Raw genomic sequence first — 26,240 nt, 5'->3', positions numbered from 1 at the left:
GGAGTCCTAGGACCTGATAATTTTCCCAGGGTAAGTGGCTTGACTTTGGGAGCTGGTACGGGATAGAATATACCCTCAGAACCAGCACTTCCCACAATTGGCCAGAAGGTGGTGCTGCTGCTTCATTCACTACAGAACTGGCCAGGCTTCTGGCTGCTGAGAGTTTAAAACTGAAAGTTTTAAAAAGCTGTAATTTTAAATGTGACTAGGTGAATTGATTTGAAAAGTATAGTAGCAGAAGCGGTATTTGTTCCAGCTTCAAACTTCTTCATGACTGCATAACTTCTTTAACGTGATAGGCCCATTTCTAAACAAACAGGCCTCCACCTAGAACTGATAGTCTATTTCCCAATCTTCTTGATTTGGATTTTGACTTTTAAACTTGTTTCTTATTTACAGATTTCACTGCTTGGGCTTCAGTAGGACTCCATATTGTCACTTTAGGGCTTTCTCTACCCTAAATCCTGTGGCTATGGCAGATACATCAATGACCTTACACTCACTGCTATTCAGCAATTTGATGAAGGAGGAAAATGTCACCCCCCAAAACAGGGAAACAGCTCTCTCTGGACCAATGGCAGAGACCAGAGCAGAGGTCCAAATTCTGCATTCTCATGTCCAGTTGCCTATAGCCTCAACCTCAGCCTCAGACCCTGGAGAGATAGCTGCACAGATCATGACAACCCCAACCTTTGACACCAAGTCCACACCAAAGTCTGGAGCAATGTCCCCATCAATGATGCAAGGCCCAGACTCTGGGAAAATGTCTCCATTGCTAATGCTAGCTTCAGATTCTGGTGCACTGTCTCCACTGCTAATGTCAGCCTCAGATTCTGGAACACTGTCCCCACTGCTAATGCCAGCCTCAGATTCTGGGACATTGTCCCCCTTGCTGTCCACTGCAGATTATGGATTAATGTCTCCAAGCCTGATGACAATTCCTGACTTTGGAACAATGTCTACAGCACTAATGGCAACATCAGATTCTGGAGAGATACCACCATTGGCAATGCCAGCTCCATCCTCTGTAGTGATGTCTACACCTATCATGAGCATTCCATCTTCTGAATCAGTGTCTACACCATTAGTGATTGCCCCAGATACTGGAGATATGTCCCCACTGCTAATACCAGATATAAACCCTGGGGTGATGCCCACACAGCAAGTGCCAGCTGTAAGCTCTGAAGCACTGTCCCCACTGCAAATTACAGATGAAGACACTGAAGCAATGTCCAAAGTGCTAATGACAGCCCTAGCCTCTGGAGAGATATCTTCACTGCTAATGTCAGGCATGGACTCTGAAGCAATATCTTCACTGATAATGTCAGCCCTAGGTCCCAGCGTAATACCAACCCAGTCAAAGAGCACCCAAGACACTGGGGAAATGTCAGGTTCGGACTCTGGAGCAATGTCTTCACTGTTAATATCAACACCAAGCTCTGCAGCAATGTCTACAGCATTACCCTCAGTTCCAGATGGTGGAGAAATGGCCACATTACTAAAGCCAGCCCCAGACTCTGAAGCAATGTCCCCACTGTTAATCACAGCTCTAAACTCTGGAGAGATGCCCACCCAGCAAATGCCATCCCCAGGCTCTGGAGTGTTGATGCAAATGTTGACACAAAATATAGACCCTGAAATTATGCCCACTCCACCAATAAGAGCAACAGCCTCTGGAGTGATGTCCACACCACTAATGAGACTCCCAGCTTCAGGAGATGCATCAGCATTGCTAAAGCAAGTCCCAGCTTCTGGAGATATGTCCACCCCGCTGATGACAGTCACAGCCTCTAGAGCAATATCCATGGAACAAATGTCAGCCACAGCCTCTAAAGTAATGTCCACACAGCCAACAATGCCCAAAACTTCTGTAATAATATCCACAGAATCTGTGAAATCTGCAGCTAAAACAGCCATATCCTTACAGCTAAAGAGACCCTCAGCTGCTGGAGTTTTGTCCACATCACTGAAAGTTCCAGCTTCTCAAGCAAGTTCCACACAGTTAATTACAGATGCAGCCTCTGAAACTGTGTCCATGCCACAGTTGGCAGCCCCAGCTTATGGATCTATGTCCACACTGCAAATGAGAGCCCCAGTCCCCGGAGAAATGTCCATGTCACAAATGAGAGCTACAGCATTAGGAGTTATGTCTACACCACAAATGAGAGCAACAATCTCTGGAGAAACATCTACCCCACTAATGACAGCCAAAGCATCTGGGTCGATGTCCACGCAGTCAATGAGAGACATAAACTTGGGAGCATTGCCCATGCCACGAATGAGAGCTATGGCCTCTGGAACATTGTCCAAGCCACTAATGACATCTAAAAATTCTGGAGCAACGTTCACACAGCAAATGACAACCACAGCTTCTGGTGAGTTATCTGCAATGCTAATGAGAGACACAGTTTCTGGAACAATGACCACACCACAAACGATAGGCATAGCTTCTGGAGAGATGTCCATGATGCTAATGAGAGCTGCAGCCCCTGGAGCAATGCCCACATCGCTCATGAAAGACACAGCCTCGGAAAAGATCTCCAGTCAGCCAATGAGTACTCAATACTCTGGAGGGATGTTGCCATCACTCAAGAAATCCATGACAACTGGAAGGATGTCCTCACTGAAGATGAGAGCCCCAGCCTCTGAGGTGATGTCCACACCAAAAACTAGAGTCCCAGCCTCTGGATCAATATCCACACCACTTATGAGAGCCTCTAACTCTGGAGAGAAGTCCACACCACTAATGCAAGCCCCAGCCTCTGGAGAGATAGCCACACCTCTGAGATCCCCAGCTTATGGAGCAATGCCTATTCCACAAATGACAGCCACAGCCTCTGGAATGATGTCTATACCACAAATGAAAGTTCCAGTCTCTAGAGTGATGTCTATACCACTAGGGAGATCCACAACCTCTGGAGCTATGTCTGTGCCTCATATGTCAGCCTCAGCCTCAGAAGGGCTGTCCATGCCACTGATGCTAACCCCAGCCACTGGATCAAAGTCCACGCCACAGGCGACACCTACAGTTTCTGGAGGAACGTGCACACTGCCAATGCAAACCCCAGTCTCTGAAGTGATGTCTTCACCACTAGTAAGAGCCCCAGCCTCTGGAGCCATGTTCTTACCACTCATGAGACCTTCAACCTCTGAAGCTATGTCCTCAGAGCTAATGAGAGCTCCAGCCTCTGGACAGATGTCCTCAGCACAAACGGCAGCCATGGCCACTGCAGGGATGTCTAAGCCATTAATGAGATCCATGGCCTCTGGAACAATGCCCATGTCTTTGGTGTCAGCCATGGGTTCTGGAGAGATGTCTATGCCGCTAATAAAAACCATGGCCTCTGGAGCAGTGTCCACACCACAAATGACAGCCTCAAACTCTGGATATATGTCCAAGCCACGAACGACATACACAATTTTTGGAGGGATGCACACACCACCAGAGAGAGCCTCTGCTTCTGGAGCAATGTCAACACCACTTATGAGAGCCTCAGCTTCTGGAACAATGTCCACACCACTACTGAGAGCCACAGCCTCTGGAGGCATGTCTGTGCCGCGAATGACAGCTATGGCTTCTGAGGAAATGTCAACACTACTAATGAGGGCCTCAGCTCTGGGAGCACTGTCTGCACCACAAACGGCAGCCACAACCTCTGGAGTAACATCCACTCTGGAAATCAAAGCCATAGGCTCTGAAGAGGCATCGACCTCCAATGCCACAGTCTCTGAATCCAAGTCTACACCTCACATGACAGCCACAACCCCTAAAACAATGAACCTACCACCAACAGAAGTCCCATCCTTTGGAATGTTGACCCCAGCACTCTGTTATCTCCTAAAAGAACAGGAAGCTGCCCAGAGCTCATGCTTTAAGAAGGAGGACATGGAGATCAATGAGGAAAGGCAGATGAAGGATTTTTTGGATGATTCAGAGAAAATGGCATTTCTGGTGTCTCTTCATCTGGGGGCAGCAGAGAGGTGGTCTATCTTGCAGATGGAAGTAGGAAGCTCCCTCTCAGATGAAAATAAATCCTTCCTGACCAGATCACAAAGTTTATATGACTCCCTGTCCGAGGTAGACATCCTCCGTGCTGTTCTTTGCCATACCAAACAAGGCCAGAAGTCAGTCAGGCAATATGCCACTGACTTCCTACTGCTGGCCCAAAATTTGTCTTGGTCCGATGCCATTCTACGGACCAGGTTTCTGGAAGGACTCTCGGAAGCTGTTACCACCAAAATGGGCCAGATCTTCCTGAACATGGCTGGCAGTCTGAAGGAGCTGATAAATAGGTCTCTCTACACTGAGTGCCAGTTGGCTGAAGAGAAGGATTTCCCAGGCAACTCAAGCCAGGTTTTGCCATCAGCCTGTAAGCGGAATAATGATGAGGCAATGGCAAATGAACTGAATGCTGAGCAGCAGATTGAGGAGGTAATCATGAGGGATACATCTTGCCCCTTTAAGTAGAATAAGACAATGGGGAAGCATTGAACTCTCAGACCATAACCCCCAACCTGGAGTTTCATCAGCAAGTATAGCTAAGCAATTATTTTGGATGTACTAACCACTTTGAGTAGCAATGCCCTGCTTTATTCAAAGGCCAAATCTAAGGGTGGGGTCTACTTTAGGGGGCTGGGTCTTACCTACAGACACATGGGTAGTAGACTGGGGTTACTAGGGGATTTAACCTGTCCTTGCTCACACTTTATATAGATAAAATAAATTAGCCAAGTCCTAGTTCTACTCAGTTACTGCATTTATACAGGCAGAGCATCCTTGTCATTGTAAGTGTGACTTTTACCTCTGCTGTTTTTTTTTCCCACTACCAGCACCAGCATGTTCGCAAACGTTGTTGCTACCTGAAAGAGCATGAAGACCCTCAAGAACGTCTTTATGACTACCTTCGACAGAGCACAGGCCTCAGGAAGGCCTCCATTGACAAGTAATTCTCACCGGACTGTTCTGTGATATCTGACTCTGCTGCTAACTTGAAAACTGGTTCCTGGACCCATTCCATTCAATTTTATCATAAATCTTGTTGCCTTTCGCCCTCCAGGAAGATACCACCCCATATTCCACTCAGCTGACTTGATTTTATCCTTTACCCCACATGCTTGTGACCTGCCTTGACAATCAGAAAATGGAATATGTATATATGTCATGCATGAGATTCTGCACTCCCATCACCATTAAGACCAGTCCTAATTCTTGGTCCAGGGAGCAGTTTAGGCAGGAGAGATCATGCCCTACTTTGGAATGTCTTGCTACACATCATTAGGCAAACCTGAGGAAGCCCTGCTCCTGCTTTGCTTGGCAAGAGAGCCTATAAGGAGAGAGCGATGCTCACTCTATTCTACCCTTTGAACCCAGTAGATTTGTCCTTATTTGCCATAACCATTGCACCTAAAAATGGGACCCTTACCCAGTTTATAGTCTCCACCCTGAGCCATTTGTTGTGACTAATAATAATAGTGGCTAACATTTATTAATTATGTACCATGTGAGAAGTACTGGGATTTAATTTTTGACAAGCTTCATCTCATTGTATTCTTACAATAAGCCAACTTCTTGTATTGTCAGCTTTTGACCTCCTGATCTCTTTATGGCCCTTGTGTTCTATCAGTGTTGACTCTATAGTCTGACCTCTGCATGACTCCTTCAGTTATTAATTGCCCTCAGGCTCCTTGTGTATTGTGCTTCATGGCCAGCACTCTTGATAGGGGTCTTTGTCTCTAAACAGGCATAGATAATTAGAACATAATATGAGCAGTGTTTACCTTCAGAAGGGGATAGTGGTGGTTTTTTAAAAAATGTCTTCTTTCTACTTCTCTGTACTTTCCAGATTCTCTGCAGTAAGCATATATTACATTTGTAATCATAAAAGCAAATAAAATTCATTTATGAACAAAATAATTAACATTGGCCAATAAAATTATATTTATTGAGTCCTCAATTCAATCAATATTTATCATCTAAAATGTGCCAGCTAACAGATAAGAACTCTGCTTGCATGAGAATTATATTCAAATAGGGGGAAAAGACAATAAAGAAGAAAATATATGAGTAAGATAGGTTGCAATCATAGTGAAGCTTATGTAGACAAGAAGACAGAATAATGGAGAATTTGATACAACAGGACCAATCTATTTATTCAATAATAATAATCCAGGTAATTGTGTTGCTTAGCAATGTTTCAAAAGCAGTAAGAATGACATGATTAGAAACACACTTGAGGAAACTAACTTGGCAACAGTTTGGAGGAAGGATGGAGGAAGGGGGTCAGAGATGGTGTCATTCCCTGGATGCCCTTGACTGGACATTTCTATAGACTTGTTTTAATTGGGACATTTTCTCGGCCTTAGAACTATGATTAGTTTTTGAAGTCCTACAAAAGAGAAAGTCAAGAGAGAAAACCACCAGATGATGCCATGTTTACCATGTGCCCTTCCAGTTGAGCGAGAAACCCTGACTGTGTTCACCACACGCCTTCTCAGTTGAGAGAGAAACCTGAACTTCATCGGCCTTCTTGAACCAAGGTGTCTTCCCATCTAGCCAGTCACCTGGACTATTGCAGTAGGGGCTAGTTTCTGGTATGCTGCATTCTGGCAGCTAGCAAACTAGAGTACCATGTGATCGCCCTCTCTGAGAACTCAGGTTCACTTCTCCATTACCCTAAATATTTGATCTGATTTGAGATTCCAGGAAGAGAAAAATGCTTCTTCATTTCCAAAACGCTGGCTAGTGGATTCTCTGCTTCATGGTGAGGCAGCGTTCTCTGCTCTCTGTGAATCTCCTTCATTCTCTAAAATGTTTCCTCTTTTGTAGGACTTCAAAAACTAATCAAAACCCACCGAAATGGGTGGGGACACACCTCTGCCTAATCCAGCTTAATAATCACTCTTAATTAAATCACATCTCCAGGGAGACGATCTAATTACAGTTTCAAACGTACAATACTGAATAGGGATTAGAAGAAACGACTGCCTTTACAAAACGGGATTAGGATTAAAACATGGCTTTTCTAGGGTACATACATCTTTTCAAACTGGCACACATGGTAATGTAGACAAGAATCTGGCTCTGTGGGTTGCCTGCAGCTGCATCAATCACCAGTGCTATTGCCTCATGGAAAAGAAGGTCTGCTAAGTTGGGAAACAGAAATTCTAAGCAAGAATGCAGCAGGTCTCTGGGGACCCAGTTTTTCTCCTCTTCTCTGGTTCTGTGGGCTCACACCTGGCCCAGTCCAGGCACCAGGGGAGGTTGGATGTCCATTGATCTTATTTCAGGAAAGCACTTCTAAGTTTACTTTCCACTGACAAATAAATTGATGTTATAGAATTAATAACCTATGTCTAGAAAATGAACATGGGAAGGACAATGTTTTGAAAATGAAGTTGGTAATCTGGTAGCCATGACAGTTGGAGAGCAGTAGCATTGCTTTTCTTTATTTTTCTCCCCTCACTCTTTGTGCTTTTGCCTCTCCTTTCCTCCAAGTTAAGATCACAAGAGATAAATGGAACAAATGAAGCCCATCATACACTGCCAGAACTCAGTCCCTGCTTCTCTGTCCACCCCACCCACCCTAAAGGTTATATTTAGAAATGTTTCTAGAGCCACTCAGCATTGACATGAAACTTGGCTATCATATGCCAGAGTACTTGAGACAATCTTTTCTGCCACAAAAGGGTGTCTCAACTTTCTCCAGGTTTCTCCAGCCCAAGGGTAAAAATGGAGTCCCCTGAACAGTTAAAAACAGATGTTCCCCACCTGTGTGTTACAAGAATTCAACCCTTTGAACTTTCCTCCACTTACTTCGGAAAGACTCCAGCAGTTTCATACGCTCTGAGACAATCTTTTCTTGTTCTTTCATCCTCACATTGCCACTTGACTGCTCCTCCACACTGCCCCAGCTGCTTTTGGGCTCCTCTGGCAGTGGGAACACACAGACCATTGCTGTGGGTGGGGGTGGGGTGGGGCATGGATTCTGGGGCACTCACAGCTGCAAATCTGCAAGGGGCCTATATGTGTCACTCTCCTTTCAGGCAGCTTTGGTTGGAGCCACCAATGGGTCCACCCAGATGGGAAGGGAAATGTCGCCTCCACATTTTGTGCCACCTACATACTGAAACAACATTGCTTCTACCCTCTTTGTCTTATAGCCTGTGTGAGGAGAGTGGTTTCAGCTTTTGCCTGAAGTGACAACTCCACCCCACCCCTACCTACCACACCCCCATCCCTGGACTCAGATCTTGTTCCTGTGCCTGCAGAACAAATGCCATGACGCCTTCTCTCCAGATCCACCGTTCAGTTCCCCATTTCCCTCATTCTTCTCCCTAGTCCTTATCCCTGCCACCAGGTAATGTAAGTTCACAAATCTCTTCAAAACCACTTTCCTCCAGGCAAATAAATGCCAAGATCCTTCTCCATACATACTGGTCCTGGAGGCTTGGCTGAAGAACAAATGTCCCTTGGCCCTTTCCCTCAATCTTTCTGCCTTCCATACACTCCACGCCTTGGTCTCTGTTTCTGCCCCTCAGGGGTCAGTAGTATACAAAATATTGCCTTGAAGGCCACTTTCCTTATTAAAGTACATGCTTGGGGTGCCACTGACAGGCAATTGCCTCAGGCAGTTTCTAGACATTTCTGAGTCTCACTTTGGACTCAGCTTGAATCCTACCACACTAGACTATTTCGATAAGATCAAATGAGGGACACCTTACCCCTATTTCTCCCAATAGACCATTGCTTTGAGGCATTCTCAAGCTCATTCTGCAACTGGAATATTACAGAAAAAATAATGTGCCTGTGCTGGTTTGAAACTGTTATGTACTCCAGAAAAGCCATGTTCTAATCCAATCTTGTGGGGGCAGACCTATTCTTGGGTGGGACTTTTTGATTAGGTTGTTTCCATGGAGATACAACCCTGCCCATTCAAGGTGAGTCTTAATTAATTTACTGGAGTCCTAAAAAGAGCTCAAGGAAAGAGAAAGAGCTCAGAGCAGACACAGACATTTGGAGACACAGACAGAAAACACTGCAGGAAATGCCAGAGGAAGCCACAGGACCTGAGGGAGCCATTTGAACCCAAAAGCCAGTAGATAAGGACAGCAGACATTGCCATGTGCTTTCTCATGTGATAGAGATACCCTAGACATTATCGTCCTTTCCTGAGTGAAGACATTCTCTTACTGATGCCTTAATTTGGACATTTTCATGGCCTTAGAACTGTAAACTTGTAACTTAATAAGTCTCCTTTATAAAACTGAATCCATTTCTGGTATATTGCATCCTGGCAGCATTAGCAAACTAAAACAGAGTCCTACTTCAGAACTATAAGGAGGATTTTTTTCCCTATGGATCATGTGTTTCCTTCAGTCTCACCTGGTCTGAAAGCTCTGAGCAGTTTGGACATGAGAGGGTATGTGGCATGGAACAGGCTGCTAGATCTCTTGTTGCACATAGGAGAATAGACATTGTAGTAGGCTGAAATGACCACTATAGGAAGAGACTTGACTTCTAGTACTATGTCTTGCATCCTCACTAGCTGGGTAATTTTAGAAAGGTCACTTTATCTCTCAGGGTTTCAGTTTCCTAATCTCGAAAATGGGAATAATCATGATTGCTTTGCTAATGTCACTGCAACGCAGGATGAAGGATATTTATGCATTTGGAAAAATCAAATACAAGGTATACAAAATGTAAGATCTTGCTATTTTCTGTAAAACTAAGCTCAGCCCTGGGGAAGTTCAGAGGTAGGTGGAGGAGGGTTAAGCAAGTGGGAAATATTCAGGATAGAGTGTCTCTACTGGCTCTCTTTAAACTCTGGGAGCAGGCATAAAAGTAAAAACAAACAAACAAACAAGGAAATCCCTGGCTGAAAACAGGCAAAAGTTGGAGTTTACTATTAGCATCTATAAAGCACTTACCATGGGCTGAAACTCTGGACTAATTGCCTTATCTGGATTATATTGCAGAATTTTCACAACAATCTTAAGAGATGGGTGTTCTCATTAGTCTGATTTTATAGACAAGAAATCTGTGGCACAGAGAGGTTAAAGGACTGACCTAAAGCCACAGAGCCCAGAAGGAGTAGAGTTGGGATTTCAATGCTGCAATCTGACACCAGGTCACACATATGGCATGCAACTACTGCACTATATATGGCTTCACTTTTTAAGAACCAGGTGATTACTTGGAGGACTCTGCCTGGTTTCTTCTGAACAAATTTGCCACTGAACAGCAGCCAACATTTGGAGCCTGTAAAATCTGAGACCTGAGCAGAGAGGGCCCTACATTACCCCTCCCCCTTTTTAGATCAGATGTGAATCCTCCTAGGGTTATTTGGGAAATGTTTTCAACTACCAAGGAAAAGAATAACTGGCATACTATTTGGTTCAGGGGATCCTGCTCAGGGTCTACCTTCAGCCCCAGAGTGGAGCAGGTGACTGGTAGCACCCTCTGTTCTGATTTCTGGATTTGCTTATTCTGGACATTTCCTAAAAATGGAATTATATAATATGTAGTCTTTAGTGACTGGTTTATTCACTTAGCATAATATTTTCAAGGTTCATCCATATTGTAACATATATAAGTACTTCACTCCTTCTCTCATTGTGGTAACATATATATATATATGCTCATATATAAATATAGATTTTACCATTTTAACCATTTTTAAAGGTATAATTCATTGGCATTAATTACATTCACAACGTTGTGCTATCATCACCAGCATCCATTACCAAAACTTTTTCTTACACCAAACATTCTGTACCTATTAAGCAATTATCCCTTCTCCCAGCCCTTCATAATTTCTATTCTACTTCTGTTTCTATGAATGCACTTATTCTAGATATTTCATATGAAATGGAATCATGTAATATTTATCTTTTGTGTCTGGCTTATTTCACAAAGCATGTCTTCAAAGTTCATCCATGTTATAGCATGTATCAAAACTTTGTTCTTTTTCATGGGTGAATAATATTCCACTGTGTGAATATACCAATGTATATTGGTATATACCTAAGAATGGCTGCACCATTTTCATTCCCACCAGCAGCATCTGAGGGTTTTAATTTCTCCATATCCTTGTCAACACTTGTTATTGTCTGTCTTTTTGATTCTCCCCATCCTAGTGGGTTTGAAGTGGTATCTCACGGTGGTTTGGATTTGCATTTTCCTAATGACTAATGATGTTGAAAATTCCTTTAATATTTTTTATTACGAACTCAACTGTCCCCAACATATTACCATAAATTCTGTAGGAAAGCTGTACTTTTAGCAAATGTGTTGGGGGAAGTTACTGCTTCCCTAGCTCTCCAGCCCACTCCAACTATGCTATTATTCCAAACCTTTTCAGGATGGGAAAGGAGGGGTTTTTAAAGAAGCAGATTCTCCCAGGCATGCCCAGAATCATAATTGCGTCTTTTCAACTTTTGTCTTCTTTAACAAAGTGAGAACAAACAAAATTCATTGCTGTGGCCATTCATCGGACCAAGACCCTTTCTTATTCTGACACCACTCAGAGCTTTTCCATCATCCAATCACCAAAAGTTAGCCTCCTCCTCTCGGGGGACAGAGTGGGGGAAGTTGGGAAAGAATGATAAAGAACGAGAAGAAGAGGAAAAAAAGAAGAGGAGGAGGAGGAAGAAGAGGAGGGAGAGAGGGAGATAGGGAGTTAGAAAGGAAGAGGATAAAACGAGATGCAAATCTAGGTTCCAATTCCAGTTGTGCCAATGACAATTTATGTGACCTTGGACAAGTCACTTGATCTTTCTAGGCCTTGGTTACCTTATTTTTACTGTTGTTAGATTCTCATTTTGGAGCTAGACTAGAGGATACCTCCCTTCCTATTTGGACATGCTCTGGTTGTAACAAAGGGTCCAGTGGTCCACTGGACTGCTAGGACAGAAGCACAGACTGAGCCACTGCTAGAGGGCAGCATTGTATAAGTAATTATTCTAATGACACTGGTTAGGGCGTGGCTGCTTTGGGATTCCTTAATTTAAAAATGCAGTCTCTTCCATAAATGGCATTCTTACAAAGGGAGTGTAATTTCTGGAAAAACTAAAGAAATCAGAGAGAGAAGAGTGCTCCTGGCTATCTGCGAGAAAATTTAAGATTGCAAAAGAAAGAATTTTCATTTTAATTTCTAATCAAATCTTCTTGGTTTTGGTTTCAAGATACCGTTACACAAATAACGTTTCCTCTTTGGAACCACCAGCACCCTGAGAGAAATTTTCAGATTCATTTGAAACCTCCTTTGGAGGTTTGATTAAAAAATCCAATGACATTTATTATTTATCATTATTTTCGGTCTCTTCTTTCCATGGTTTATATTTATTGTAATGAGGTCATGCCCCTTCGCCACCTTCAATATGCTCACTATTTATATTTCTAGAAGCTTCAAGGGTTGTCTCACATATACTTATAAAGTCAGTTTGCTCTTCATTCATCAAGGAGAAGAAGAAAATGTACACATTGAAACCATGAAGTAGAAGTGACAGATGCATATTCATTGACATGTTTGGTCTAATACTTGATAGTAGCTGCTTAGAGAATTGCTGAAAAGGATTTTGGGTCACATCAGGGATAAGGAAAAAGAAGATAATGTGATCAAATTATTTGGTAATGTCTGCAAAGAACAAGGTGTGGGTAAACAAATCAAGAGCATTATCATTCTTAAAGTCATGCAAATGCCTTTAACTCTTTATCAGTAATGATAGTAATAAGGAAAATAATTTGCTTTTTTACAAAGGAGACTATTATTGAAAGAAAGCTGAGATATGTGAGGCACAGAGAGGTGAAGTGATGTGTTCAGAGTTGCAGCTGGTAAAGTGTCAGAACTTAGATTTGGATGCAGAAATTACTATGGAAGTCTGCCTGCTGATTTACTCTTTTTCTTAAGCTGCTCATCCCATTTCTTTCACGATCAAGTCCTTCCAACAACTGCCTGTCTACTCGCCCTTTCCATCATGTCAAAGTCCTCCGTGTTGTCCTCCTGTTCCACCATTCCACTGACATATCTCTCTGATGGCTTATTATATAATAAATGGGTGCATGCAGGTACACACACACAGAGACACACAGTCTGGTTTTCCAGGTGTGGAGTCAGAATCTGTATTAGGGTGACTATAGCTACAGGCAAAATGAACCTGAAAATGACAGTCACTTAACACAAAAGAAGTTTTTCCTCACCGATGTAACAGCCCAGGGTGGGTGTTTATGTTAGTGAGTAGGTTAAGGAATACGGTTTTGAAGCTAGGTCTGTCTAAATTTTCAATCTGTCCTCTAAATCATTATAGTTTCTGTGTTTTTATAAGAAAAAATTTTTTTCCTTTCTTTTTGAATCAAAACTCAGCTGTTCTACCTCATGAACTTCAATCAGGCATCACAAGGTAGTAGTATCAAGAAAGCTGTGTCCCAGTGATGCACTTACTTGCTCCAGACTTCCCTTCTGTACAAGCAATTCATATTCAAGAATTCTGAGGTGATGATAATGATGTAAGCAGTTTATTTTTGTGGTTTTTCCTCTCTTCCCAACTGATTCTTCCATATAATAGTCTGAATCTACTAATTTTTCTTACATTTTGGGAGGGGAATTTACACTTTTCTTTTACATATATTCCAACAGACTTTGGAAAATTGGCACAAATGACAATTTAATTTATTCAAGCAGTTACATACATATTTTAAGAAATTATTATAGTGGTAACATATATATAATGTAAAACATCCCATTTTAAAGCATAAGTGTATAATTCAGTGGTAGTAATTACATTCATCATGTTGTGCTATCAACATCACCATTGATTACCAAAACTTTTTCATAATCCCAAAACAGAAATAGTGTACCTGTTAAGCAAAAACTCCCCATTATCTTTCTCCCTGGAGGGGTAATGTCTCTTGGTAATGTATAATCTATATGATGTCTCTATGAATTTCGCTATTCTAGATATTTCATATAACTGAAATCATGCAAAATTTATCCTTTTTTTGTCTAGCTTATTCCATTCAGCTTGATGTCTGCAAGGTTCAGCCATATTGTAGCATGTACCAGAACTTCATTCCTTTTCACAACTAAATAATATTCCATTGCGTGTATATACCATATATATTTTTATCCTTCATCTGTTGATGGACACCTGAGTTGCTTCCACCTCTTGGTTATTGTGAATAGAATAATACGCCTATGAACATTGGTTTGCAAATATCCATCAAGTTCCTGCCTTCAACTTTTTGGAGTATATACCAAGAATTGGGATTTCTGGGTCATTTAATAATTCTATGTTCAACTTTTCAAGAATTATCAAACTGATTTTCACAGTGGCTGCACAATTTTACAATCCCCCTGACAATATACAAAGATTCTAATTTCTCTGCATCCTTACCAATTCTTATTTTATGTTCTTTTTTTTTAATAGTAGCTATCTTAAGTGTGTGTGAATTGGTATATTTAAAAGTTTTTTTTATTAGAGAGTTTTAGGTTCGCAGAAAAGTCATGTAAAAGTATAACGTCCCCATATACTCCCAATTGCTGTCACTTTGCCTTAATATGGTACCATTGTTACAACTGATGACAAGTATTAAAATACACTGTTAACTATCGTCCATAGTTAACATTAAGTGAATTTTCCCATATGCCACCCTATTATTAAAACCTTGTAATAATATTGTACATTTGTTATAATTTATGAAAGAACATCTTATATTTGAACTATTAACCATAGTCCATATCCCACAAAAGGGTTCATTGTGTTATGCAGTCTGATGCTTTATCTTCTAACTTGCCTTCTAGTAACAAACATGACCATAGACTTCCCCTTTCAACCACATTCAAAACTTATTTCAGCGCTATTAATTACACTCACAATAATGTGCTGTTATGACCACCTCCATTTTCAAATATTTACAGTCAACTTATATTTCAGAAATTCTGCCCAAATTAAGGATCAGCTCCTCTTTCTCCACTTTCATTCTCTCCACTGATAACCTATATTCTAGATTCTAACTCTGAGACATTGTTTATTATAATTGGCTCATATTAGTGAAATCACACAATATTTGTACTTTTTTGTCTGGCTTATTTCAGTCAACATAATGTCTTCAAGGTTTGTCCACGTTGACACATCTAGCTCTAGTTAGAACATCTAAGCAAAATATTGAATAGTTGTGGTGACAATGGGCATCCTTGTCTCATTCCTGATCTTAGAGGAAGGCTTTCAGTCTCTCACCATTGTGTATGATGTTGGCTGTGAATTCTTCATATATGCCCTTAAGCATATTGAGGAAGATTCCTACCTCTTGAAACGTTTTTATCTGAAATGGTTGCTGAATTTTGTCAAATGCTTTTTCAGTATCAATTGAGATGATTATGTGATTTTTCCCTTTTGATTTGTTAATGTGCTGTATTACATTGATTTTCTTGCGTTGAGTCATTTATGTCTCACATAAAGGGGTAGGACAGTGAGTTCACTTGCCTTGTCAGCTTAGAGAGAGAGGCCATATCTGAACAACAAAAGAGGTTCTCTGGGGCTAAAAACCTAATTTTAAGTAGGCTTAGCTTATCCTTTGCAGGAATAAGTTTCATAGGGGCAAACCCCCAAATCAAGGGCTCGACCTATTCATTTGGTTGTCCCCACTGCTTGCTAGCATATCAGAAATTCTCCAAATGGGAAAGTTGAATTTCTCCCCCTTTCTCCTCATTCCCCCAAGGGGACTTTGCAAATCCTTCTTTATTCACTGTCCAGATCACTCTGAGATTTATTGGGGCATCGCACTAACCTGGACAAACCAATAAAATCTCATGCCCTATTAAAGAGTCCATGTATTTATGGTATTCAGCTAAACTGACCATACAAGTTAAATTAGGAAATACACTACTCAAAATATAAATTTTGCACCAAATAAACATCTCTCAATTTAGTCTCACACAGAAGTTGAAGTTTTAAAATATGGATGATATCATCCTTTACCCAGTCTTCTGTTACATCTTAGTCCTATCCAGATCAGCTTCATTCATATCTTTACTCGATGTCTGATCATTTTTATCAACTTTTTAACCAATTCTTGTATGGGGTACTACTGACTTTCATAGCTTCAGAGCTCTAACTCTGAGTCTCAGGTGTCGCATAAATACCCGAAATTTCTGGGAAAGACCATATTATATACAAACAGCTCAGTATCCAAGAATTTAGAATTAACAGTTACATCTCTTGAATTCATGTGACTGCTGTACGAGCTTATACTCTAGGACCCTTTACGACAAACTGCAACCTGATAACCCATGCTCTTGACTTTCATTCACCAAATTTTAATGTTATAGTTAGTGGCGGGGCACAGTGGCTCAGCGGCAAGAACGCTTTCCTGCCATGCCAGAGGACCTGGGTTTGATTCCCGGTGCCTGCCCATGTAAAAAAAAAAAAAAAAATTATAGTTAGTCCATATAATTGAGGCATGATAATATTTGTTGTTTTCTTCCTGAAATGTCATACAACATACAGCTTTTAACGTTCATTCACTTAGTTACATACCTCACAACTTCATTCCTTCTTGCGCCACTCAATAGTCTATGCCATAGTTCTCCCTTCCATTCCTCAGTCCCTGTACCCTTAGGCCACCTCCATTCATTGTGGATCACAAACACTGCCTCCAGAAACACCAGTGTGCAAATGTCCATTCCTGTCTCCCATTCAGTTTCTCCAGGTATACACTGAGCAAAAGTGTTTCAGGATCATATGACAAACCCACCCCTAGCCTCCCATGGAATGACCACACTACCCTCCAAGGGGCGAGACCTCTCATTTCCCTACTGACAGTGAATAGGTACACCTCTCTCTCCACATTTTCTCTAGCCCTTGTTTTTACCTGATCATTTTAAGACAGTTTTATTCACACATCATACAATTCAGCCTAATTGTATAGACATGCCTTTGCCACCACACTCTATCTGAAGACATTTATTTTTCTTCCACACAGAATCCATACTCCTTTCCCGATTCTTCCACCTGTTGACATTTAGTTTTGGCATAATGCCTTTGTTACATTCAGTGGAAGCACGTTATAATGCTACTGTTGACTACAGACCTTAGCTTATATTGATTGTACTTTTTTTCATATACCATCTATTTTCAACACTCTGCAATACGACATTCATTTATTCTCATTCATGCAAAACATTTTTAAATTTTTATATTTAATCACCATCATTGTATGTTCTAGGCATTCCGAAATTATACCATGTCAGTCTTTCTTCTCTATCTTTCATTCTGGTTTCATATGTACTCCCAGCCCTTCTCCCTCTACCATACTCACATTCAACTTCATCTGGTGTACTTATATTATTGTGCTGCAATCTGGTTGTATTGTGCTATCCATTTCTGAATTTTTACAATTAGTCTTGTTGCACAATCTGTATTCCTTCAGCACCAAATTGCCGATCTCTATCCTATTTCTATCTCTTTATAACCTGTATTCTTTTTTTTTTTTTTTTTTTTTTTTTTTTTTTTTTTTTAAAGGAAAGACAGAGAGAAGGAAGGAAGGATAGAAGGAAGGAAGAAAGGGAAACATTTTTAAACATTTTCTTGTTTTATTGTATTCTGTTTCTCCGTTTTTGTTACATGGGCTGGGGCCGGGAATCGAACCGAGGTCCTCCGGCATAGCAGGCAAGCACGTTGCCCGCTGAGCCACCGCGGCCCGCCCTATAACCTGTATTCTTAATTTCAATTCTCTAAATTCACTCATTAATGTTAACATATTAGCTAATGTTAGCTCACCATACCATATTTTTCTTTTTGTCTGTGGCTAATTTCATTCAGCATAATGAACTCAAGGTCCATCCACATTGTTACATGCTTCATGACTTTATTCTGCCTTACAGCTGTGTAATATTCCATCATATGTATTATACCACAGCTTGTGTAGCCACTCAACCTTTGGTGGACATTTAGGCTGTTTCCATCTCTTGGTAATTGTAATTAATGCTGCTATAAACATTGGTGTGCAAATGTCCATTCAGGTCCTTGCCCTCATTTCCACTAAATAGATACATAGCAATGGGATAGCTGGATCATATGACAGTTCTATACTTAGCTTTCTGAGGAACTATCAAACTGCCTTTCAAAGCAGTTGTACCATTTTACATTCCCACCAACAGTGGATAAGTGTGCCTCTTTCTCCACATCCTCTACAGCACTTGTCGTTTTCTGTTTTTTTTGGTAATGGCTATTCAAGTGGGTGTGAGATGTTATCTCTTTGTGGTTTTGATTTGCATTTCCCCAATAACCAGTGAAGTCCAGCATCTTTTCATGTGCCATTTAGCCATTTGTATTTCCTCTTCTGAGATGTGTCTGTTCTGTCTTCTGCCCATTCATTAATTGGGTTGTTTGTCTTTTTGTTGTTGAGTTGAAGGATCTTTTTATATATTCTGGGTATTAAACCCTTATCTTATATGTGGTTTTCAAATATTGTCTCCAATTGACTAGGCTGCCTTTTTACTTTTCTGACGGTCAAGTTCTTTGATGAGCAAAAGTGTTTAATTTTGAGGTGTTCCCATTTATCTATTTCTTTCTTCATTGCTTGTGCTTTGGGTGTAAGATCTAGGAACTCACCTTCATTACAAGTTTTATGAGATATTCACCATATTTTCTTCTAAAAGTTTTATGGTCTTAGCTCTAATGTTTAGGTATTTGATCCATTTTGAGTTAATTTTTGTATAAGGTGTGAGATACGGATCTTCTTTCACTCTTTTTTCCATATGTATATCCTGTTTTCCAAGCACCATTTACTGAAGAATATGCTCTGTCCCAGGTAAGTTGACTTGACAGCCTTATCAAAAATCAATTGTCTGTAGATGAAAGGGTCTATATCTGAACACTGTATTTGATTCCATTGGTCAGTATATCTATTTTTATGCCAGTCCTATGCTGTTTTGCCCACTGTAACTTCATAATATGCTTTAAAGTCAGGTAGTGTGAGATCTCCCACTTCATTTTTCTTTCTCAAGATATTTTTGGTTATTCAGGACACCCTGCCCTTCCACATACATTTGGCTATTGGTTTTTCTATTTCTGCAAAATAATATTTTGGGATTTTAATTGGTATTGCATTGAATCTATAAATCAATTTAGGTAAAAGTGACATCTTAGCTATGTATAGTCTTTCTATCCATGAACACCTTCCATTTATTTAGGTCTTCCATGATTTCTTTTAGCAATTTTGTGTAGTTTTCTGTGTATAGGTCCTTTGTGTCTTTAGTTAAATTTATTCCTGAATATTTTATTCTTTTGGTTGCAATTGTAAATGGATTTTTTTTCTTGATTTCCTCCTCAGATTGCTCTTTACTAGTGTATAGAAACATTACTCATTTTTGGGTGTTGATCTTGTACCCTGCCACTTTGCTGTACTCATTTATTAGCTCTAGTAGCTTTCCTGTGGATTTTTCAGGATTTTTGACATATAGTATATCATCTGCAAAGAGTAGGAGTTTTATTTCCTCTTTTCCAATTTGGATGTCTTTTATTTCTTTTTCTTGGCTAATTGCTCTGGCTAGCACTTCCAGCACAATGCTCAGTAACAATGGTGACAGTGGCCATTCTTGTCTTGTTCCTGATCTTAGGGAGAAATCTTTCAGTCTTACCCCATTGAAGATGATGCGAGCTGTAGGTTTTTCATATATTCCCTTTATCATGTTGAGGAAGTTCCCTTCCATTCTATCCTTTGAAGTGTTTTCATCAAGAAAGGATGTTGAATTTTGTCAGATGCCTTTTCTGCATCAATTGAGAAGATCATGTGGTTTTTCTGCTTTGATTTGTTGATATGGTGTATTACATTAATTGATTTTCTTGTGTTGAATCATCTTTGCATACCTGGAATAAATCCCACCTGGTCATAGTGTATAATTCTTTTAATGTATTGCTGGATTCGATTTGGTAGTATTTTGTTGAGAAATTTTGCATCTATATTCATTAAGGAGTTCAGCCTGTAGTTTTCATTTCTTATAGCATCTTTACCCTGTTTTGGTGTTAGAATCTTGTCAGCTTCATAAAATGAGTTAGGTAGTGTTCACTTTTCTTCAATTTTTTTGAAGAGTTTGAGCAGGAATGGTGTTAGTTCTTTTTGAAATGTTTGGTAAAATTCTCCTTGAAGCCATCTATCCCTGGGCTTTTCTCCCTAAGAAAGTTTTTGATGACTAATTGTATCGCTTTACTTGTGAGTTGGTTGTTGAGATCTTTTATTTCTTCTCAAGTCAGTGTGTGTTATTTGTGGGTCCTTAGGAATTTGTCCATTTCATCTTATTTGCCTAGGTTGCTAGTGTATACTTGTTCATACTATCCTCATGATGTTTTAAAATTTCTTCAGGGTCCATGGTAATGACCCCCTCTCATTTCTGATTTTGTTTATTTGCATCCTCTCTTTTTATTCTTTGCTAGTCTAGCAAGGGGTTCATCAACTTAATTGATTTTCTCAAAGAACCCACTTTTGGTTTTATTGATTCTATTTTTTGTTCTCCAATTAATTTATTTCTTCTTTAATCTTTGTTGTTTCTCTTCTATTTGCTTTGGGGTTAGTTTGTTGTTCTTTCTCTGCTTCCTCCAGGTAAGCAGTTAGGTCCTCAATTTTTGCTCTTTCTTCATTTTTAATACGGGCTTTTAGGGCAATAAATTTCCCTCTCAGCACAGTCTTTGTCCCAGCCCATAGGATCTGATATGTGTATTCTCATTTTCATTAGTCTCCAGTTGGTTACTGATCTCTCCAGCAATTTCTTCTTTGGCCTATGGATTGTTTAAGAGTGCATTATTTAATCTCCATATATTTGTGACAGTTCTGGTTCTTTGGTGATTATTGATTTCCAGCTTCATTCCCTTGTGATTAGAGAAAGTGCTTTGAATAATTTCAGTGTTTTCAAATTCATAAAGACCTGTTTTTTGCCCCAGTATATTATTTATCCTGAAGAGTATTCCATGAACACTAGAGAAAAATGTGTATTCTGGTGTTTGGGGTGTAATGATTTATATATGTTTGTTAAGTCTAATTCATTTATCAAATTGTTTAATTTCTCTATTTCCTTGTTGATACACTGTCTAGTTGTTCTATCTAGAAGAGATTGGTGTCTTCCACTACTATTTTTTGAAATGCCTATTGTTCCCTTCAGTTTTCCTAATGTTTGCCTCGTGTACTTTAGAGCTGCTTGATTGGGAGCATAAACATTTATGATTGTTATTTCTTCTTCGTGAATTGTCTCTTTTATTAATATGAAGTGTCATTTGTTTATTATGACATCTTTATACTTAAAGTCTATTTTGTCTTATACTGTTATAGCTACCCCTGCTTTCTTTTGATTACAGCTTGGATGGAACATCTTTTTCCATTCTTTCACTCTCAATCTATTTGGATCCTTGGGTCTAAGTCTCTTGTAAGCAGCATATAGGTGGATCATATTTCTTAATCCAGTCTGCCAACCTGATTCTTTCAAATGGTGAGTTTAGTTAATTAACATTCAAAGTTACTACTGAAAGGCATTTCTTCAATCTATCACCTCACCATTTGGTTTTATTTGTCTAATCTATATATTCTGTTCCCTCTTTCTCCTTTTATCTTTTAAGTCACCTTTGCTGGCACTCTTGAATTCCGTCCTCTCTGCCAGACCTCTCTCCCCTGCCTTTTTGTTTCAGCTGACAGAACTCCCTTTAGTATTTTTTGTAGGGCCAGTCTCTTGTTGACAAATTTCCTCAGCATTTGCCTGTCTGTGAAAATTTTCATCTCTCCCTCACTTTTTTTGCCTTAAAAATATTTTTATTGAGAAATCTTTGCACACATACAGTCCATACATAGTATACAATCAAAGGCTCACAATATAATCACATAGTTGTGTATTCATCACCACGATCATTTTTAGTCTCCCTCACTTTTGAAGAACAACTTGGCTGGATAAAGAATTCTTAGTTGGAAATGTTTCTCTTTCAGAATTTAAAATATACCACTGCTTTCTCACCTCCATGATGCCTGTTGAACAGTTCAAACTTAATCTTATGTGGCTTCCATTGTATGTGTTGATTTTTTTTCTCACTGCTGTCTAAGCATGGTGTGGGGCATGGGATGGGATGCAGGGGCCCCGGGTACATGCAGGGCATAGCTGTGCAGAGTCATAGGGTGTGGCATGGGGGCATGGTATAGGAGTATAGGTGTGTGGGCACAGGGTGTAGGCCAGGGGGTGTCACAGTGTGGGGCATGGGGTGAAACAGTGGTATGGGACTAGGGGGCACTTGGAGGGGGTGGTACTGTGGGGCTGGGTGTGGGACACGGAAGCACAGTGCAGTGGCTGGGGGCATGTGTGCATGTGGCAAGGGGGCATTGCATGGGAGCACAGTGTGGGAAGTGAGGGGCATGGGCATTAGGCATGGGACATGTGGTGGGGTGGTGCACAGGGTTTGCAGCTGGGGTGGCTTGCTTCTTCGTCCCTGCCTCCCAGTCCGTGCAATCCTGAGGGCTCCAGGACTCCATGGTAAGGGGATTGGTAAGCTATGTGCACTAGCTGGATGGTCTCTTTGAAGAGGGAATGGCCATTTATGGTATCCAGGTTCCCCAAGGGAGCTCTGGGCTGTGGAGCTGAGGGAGCTGATATCCTAAGCTAACTGAGGGGTGCAGGTACTTTCCTGAATTTGGCTTCTTGCTCCCAGTGGAGTCCCAGTGGAGATCACTCACCCTGTACTCTGTGTCCCACTTTCTCAGCTTTTTAATCCAGGACCTCCCTATATAGTGTAGAACACCATTTCAGGTCACGTACACCTTAGAACTGCTATCCTGGTAGTTTTCCTGTCATTTTTCTAGCTGCTCCTTGGAGCAGGGGTGAACTCAGCTTATCATTTTCCACCATACTCCCTGAAGTCTCAGTGCTGCCTTTTTACTTTCCTGGCAAAATCCTTTGATGCACAAAAGGTCCAATTTGGAGGAGATCCCATTTATTTCTTCTTTCACTGCTTGTGCTTTGGGTGTAAGGTTTAGGAAACCACCTGCTTCCCCAAGATCCTTAAGATATTTCCCTACATTTTCTACTAATTGTTTTATGGTCTTAGGTCTACTGTTTAGGTCTTTGATCCATTTTTGTATAATTTTTGTATAAAATGTGAGATATGGATCTTCTTTCATTCTTTTGTATATGGATACCTAATTTTCTAAGCTCCATTTGTTGAAGAGGCTGCTCTGTTCCGGTTGAGTTGACTTGACCACCTTATCAAAAATCCATTGGTGGTAGATGAGAAGGTCTATCTCTTCACAATCTACTAGATTCCACTGGTCAATTCCATCAGTCTTTATATCAGTACCACACACTTTTGACCACTGTAGCTTTGTAATATGCCTCAAAGTCAGGTAATGTGAGAACTCCCACTTCATTTTCCTTTCTAAATATATTTTTATCTATTTGGGGCACACTGCCCTTACAGATTAATTGATTACTGCTTTTTTAAAATTTCTGTGAAGTAAGTTGTTGAGATTTTAATTGGTATTACATTGAATCTATAAATCAATTTGGTGGAATTGACATCTTAACTATATTTAGTCTTCAGTCTATGAACACAGTATGTCCTTCCATTTATTTAGGTCTTCCTTGATTTCTTTTACCACTGTTTTGTAGTTTCCTGTGTATAGATCTTTTATGTCCTTGGTTAAGTTTATTCCTAAATATTTAATTCTTTTGGTTGCTATTATAAATGTAATTTTTTTCTTGATTTCTTCCTCAAATTGTACATTGTTGTAGTATTGAAATACAACTGATTTTTGCCTGTTCATCTTGTATCTTGCCGATTTTCTGTGCTTTGTTATTAGCTCTAATAGCTTTATTATAGATTTTTGGGGGGATTTTCTGCATGTAGGATCATGTCATCTGCAAACAGTGAATGCTTTACTTCCTCCTTTCCAATTTGGATGCCATTTCTTTGTTTTTCTTGCCTAATTGCTCTAGCTAGAACTTTCAGCGCAATGTTGAATAGCTATGTTGACAGTGGGCATCTTGTTCCTGATCTTAGAGAGAAAGTTTTAACTCTTTCTCCATTGAGTATATGATGTTACATGTCAGTTTTTCATATATCCCCTTTATCATCTTGAGGAAGTTTCCTTCAGTTCCTATCCTTTGCTGTTTTTCATCAAGAAAGGATGTTGAATTTTGTCAAATGCCTTTTAGCATCAATTGAGATGATCATGTGGTTTTTTCCCCCTATAATTTATTGATATTATGTATTTGATTAATTGATTTTCTCATCTTGAGCTACCCTTGCTTATCTGAAATAAAAAGAACGCTGGTCATGGTTTATGATTGTTTTAACTTGGAAGCATTTTGTTGAGGATTTTTGCATCTATATTTACTAAAGGGATTGGCCAGCAATTTTCTTTTCTTGCAATATCTTTGTCTAGCTTTGGTATTACAGTGATGTTGGCTTCATAAAATTAGTTAAGTAGCTTTCCCTTCTCTTCAATTTTTTTGAAGAGTTTAAGCAGAATTAGCCCTAATGCTTTCTTAAATGTTTAATAGAATTCACATGTGAAGCCATTTGGTTCTGTATTTTTCTGTTTTTGAAGTTTTTGATGATTGTTCAATCTCTTTACTTGTGATTGGTTTGTTGAGATACTGTTTCATTCTTTTGCCTATGGATATATAGTTCTCCAAGCATTATGTATCAAAGACTATTCTATCCCAGTTGAGTGGACTTGGCAGCTATGTCAAATATCAATTGGCCATATATGTGAGGGTCTTTTTCGAACTCTCAATTCAATTCCATCGGTCAATATAGCTATGTTTATGCCATTACCATGTTGTTTTGACCGCTATAGCTTTGTAATATGTTCTGACATCAGAAAGTGAGTCCGCCAACATTGTTTTACTTTTTCAAGATTTGGTCCTGAGTGGTCTCTTACCTTTCCAGATAGAGTTGATATTGGCTTTTCCATTTCTTCAAATTAGAAATTGGAATTTTGATTGAAATGGCATTGAATTTGTAAATAGATTGAGATAGAATTGACATCTTAATAATATATAGACTTCCAACCCATGAACACAGAATGTCCTTCCATCTATTTAGGTCTTTGATTTCTTTTAGCAATGTTTTGTTGTCTCCTGTATACAAGCCCTTTATGTCATTTGTTGAATTTATTCCTAGATATTTGATTCTTTTAACTGCTATTGTATGTGGATTTTTTCTTGATTTCCTCCTCAGATTGCTCTTTACTAGTGTATAGAAACACTACTGAATTTTTATGTTAATCTCGTATCCCAGCACCTTATTCAATTTATTAGCTCTAGTAGCTTTGTTTTAAGTTTTTTTAGGGTTTTCTACGTATAAGATCACGTCATCTTTTAAAGTTTTGCTTCTTCCTTTCCAATTTGGATGCTTTTTATTCCTTTTTCTTCCATAATTGCTCTAGCTAGAACTTCTAGCACAATGTTCTGTTAACAGTGGTGACAGTGGGTGTCCTTTGCTTGTTCCAGATCTTAGAGGGGAAGCTTTCAGTTTTTCATCATTGAGCACTATGTTAGCAATGGGTTTTTCATATATGCCTTTTATCCTGCTGAAGAAAGGTTCAACTATTCCTATTTTTTGGAGTGTTTTAATCAAGCAATGTTGCTAGAGTTTTTAAAATGCCTTTTCTGTGTCAGTTGAGATGATCACGTGTTTTCCCCCTTTGATTTGTTAATTGATTTTCTTGTCTTGAAACACCTTTGCATATCCTGTGATAAAACCCACTTGATCATGATGTATAATTCTTTTAATGTGTTATTGGATTTGATTTTCAAGTATTTTGTTGAGGACTTTTGTGTCTATATTCATATGAGAAATTGGTCTGTAATTTTCTTTTCTTGTAGTTTCTTTATGGGGCTTTGGAATTAGGGTGATGTTGGCCTCAGAGAATGTATTAGGTAGTGTGCCATTTGCTTCATTTTCTTTTTGTAAGAGTTTGAGCAATATTGGTATTATTTCTTCTTGGAATGATTGGTAGAATTCACCTGTGAGGCCATCTGGTCCTGGGTCTTTCTTGGTTGGGAGGTTTTTGATGACCAGTTCAATCTCTTTACTTGTTGTTGGTCTGTTGAGGTCTTCTATCTCTTCTAGAGTCAGTGTAGATTGCTTCCATGTTTCTAGGAAGTTGTCCATTTCATCTGAGTTGTTTAATTTGTTGGCATACAGTTGTTCATAATATCCTTTTGTGATCCTTTCTGTTTTGAGGGGTCAGTAGTAATGTTCCCCAC

General features: G+C 39.8%; 1 protein-coding gene across 1 annotated transcript; it reads left to right on the top strand.

The window, feature by feature from the left end:
- The first annotated feature begins 472 nt into the window (after positions 1-472).
- On the top strand, positions 473-4,947 carry RTL9 (retrotransposon Gag like 9). Its single transcript, XM_077145419.1, has 2 exons — positions 473-4,432; positions 4,831-4,947. The coding sequence occupies exons 1-2, from the start codon at positions 473-475 to the stop codon at positions 4,945-4,947; spliced, it is 4,077 nt and encodes a 1,358-aa protein (XP_077001534.1).
- The last annotated feature ends 21,293 nt before the right edge of the window (positions 4,948-26,240 follow it).

The sequence above is a fragment of the Tamandua tetradactyla genome, chromosome X, assembly GCF_023851605.1.
Source record: "Tamandua tetradactyla isolate mTamTet1 chromosome X, mTamTet1.pri, whole genome shotgun sequence".
Lineage (NCBI taxonomy): Eukaryota > Metazoa > Chordata > Mammalia > Pilosa > Myrmecophagidae > Tamandua > Tamandua tetradactyla.
The sequence above is the reverse complement of the archived record's forward strand: the minus strand, read 5'-3'. Positions and strand labels throughout refer to the sequence as shown.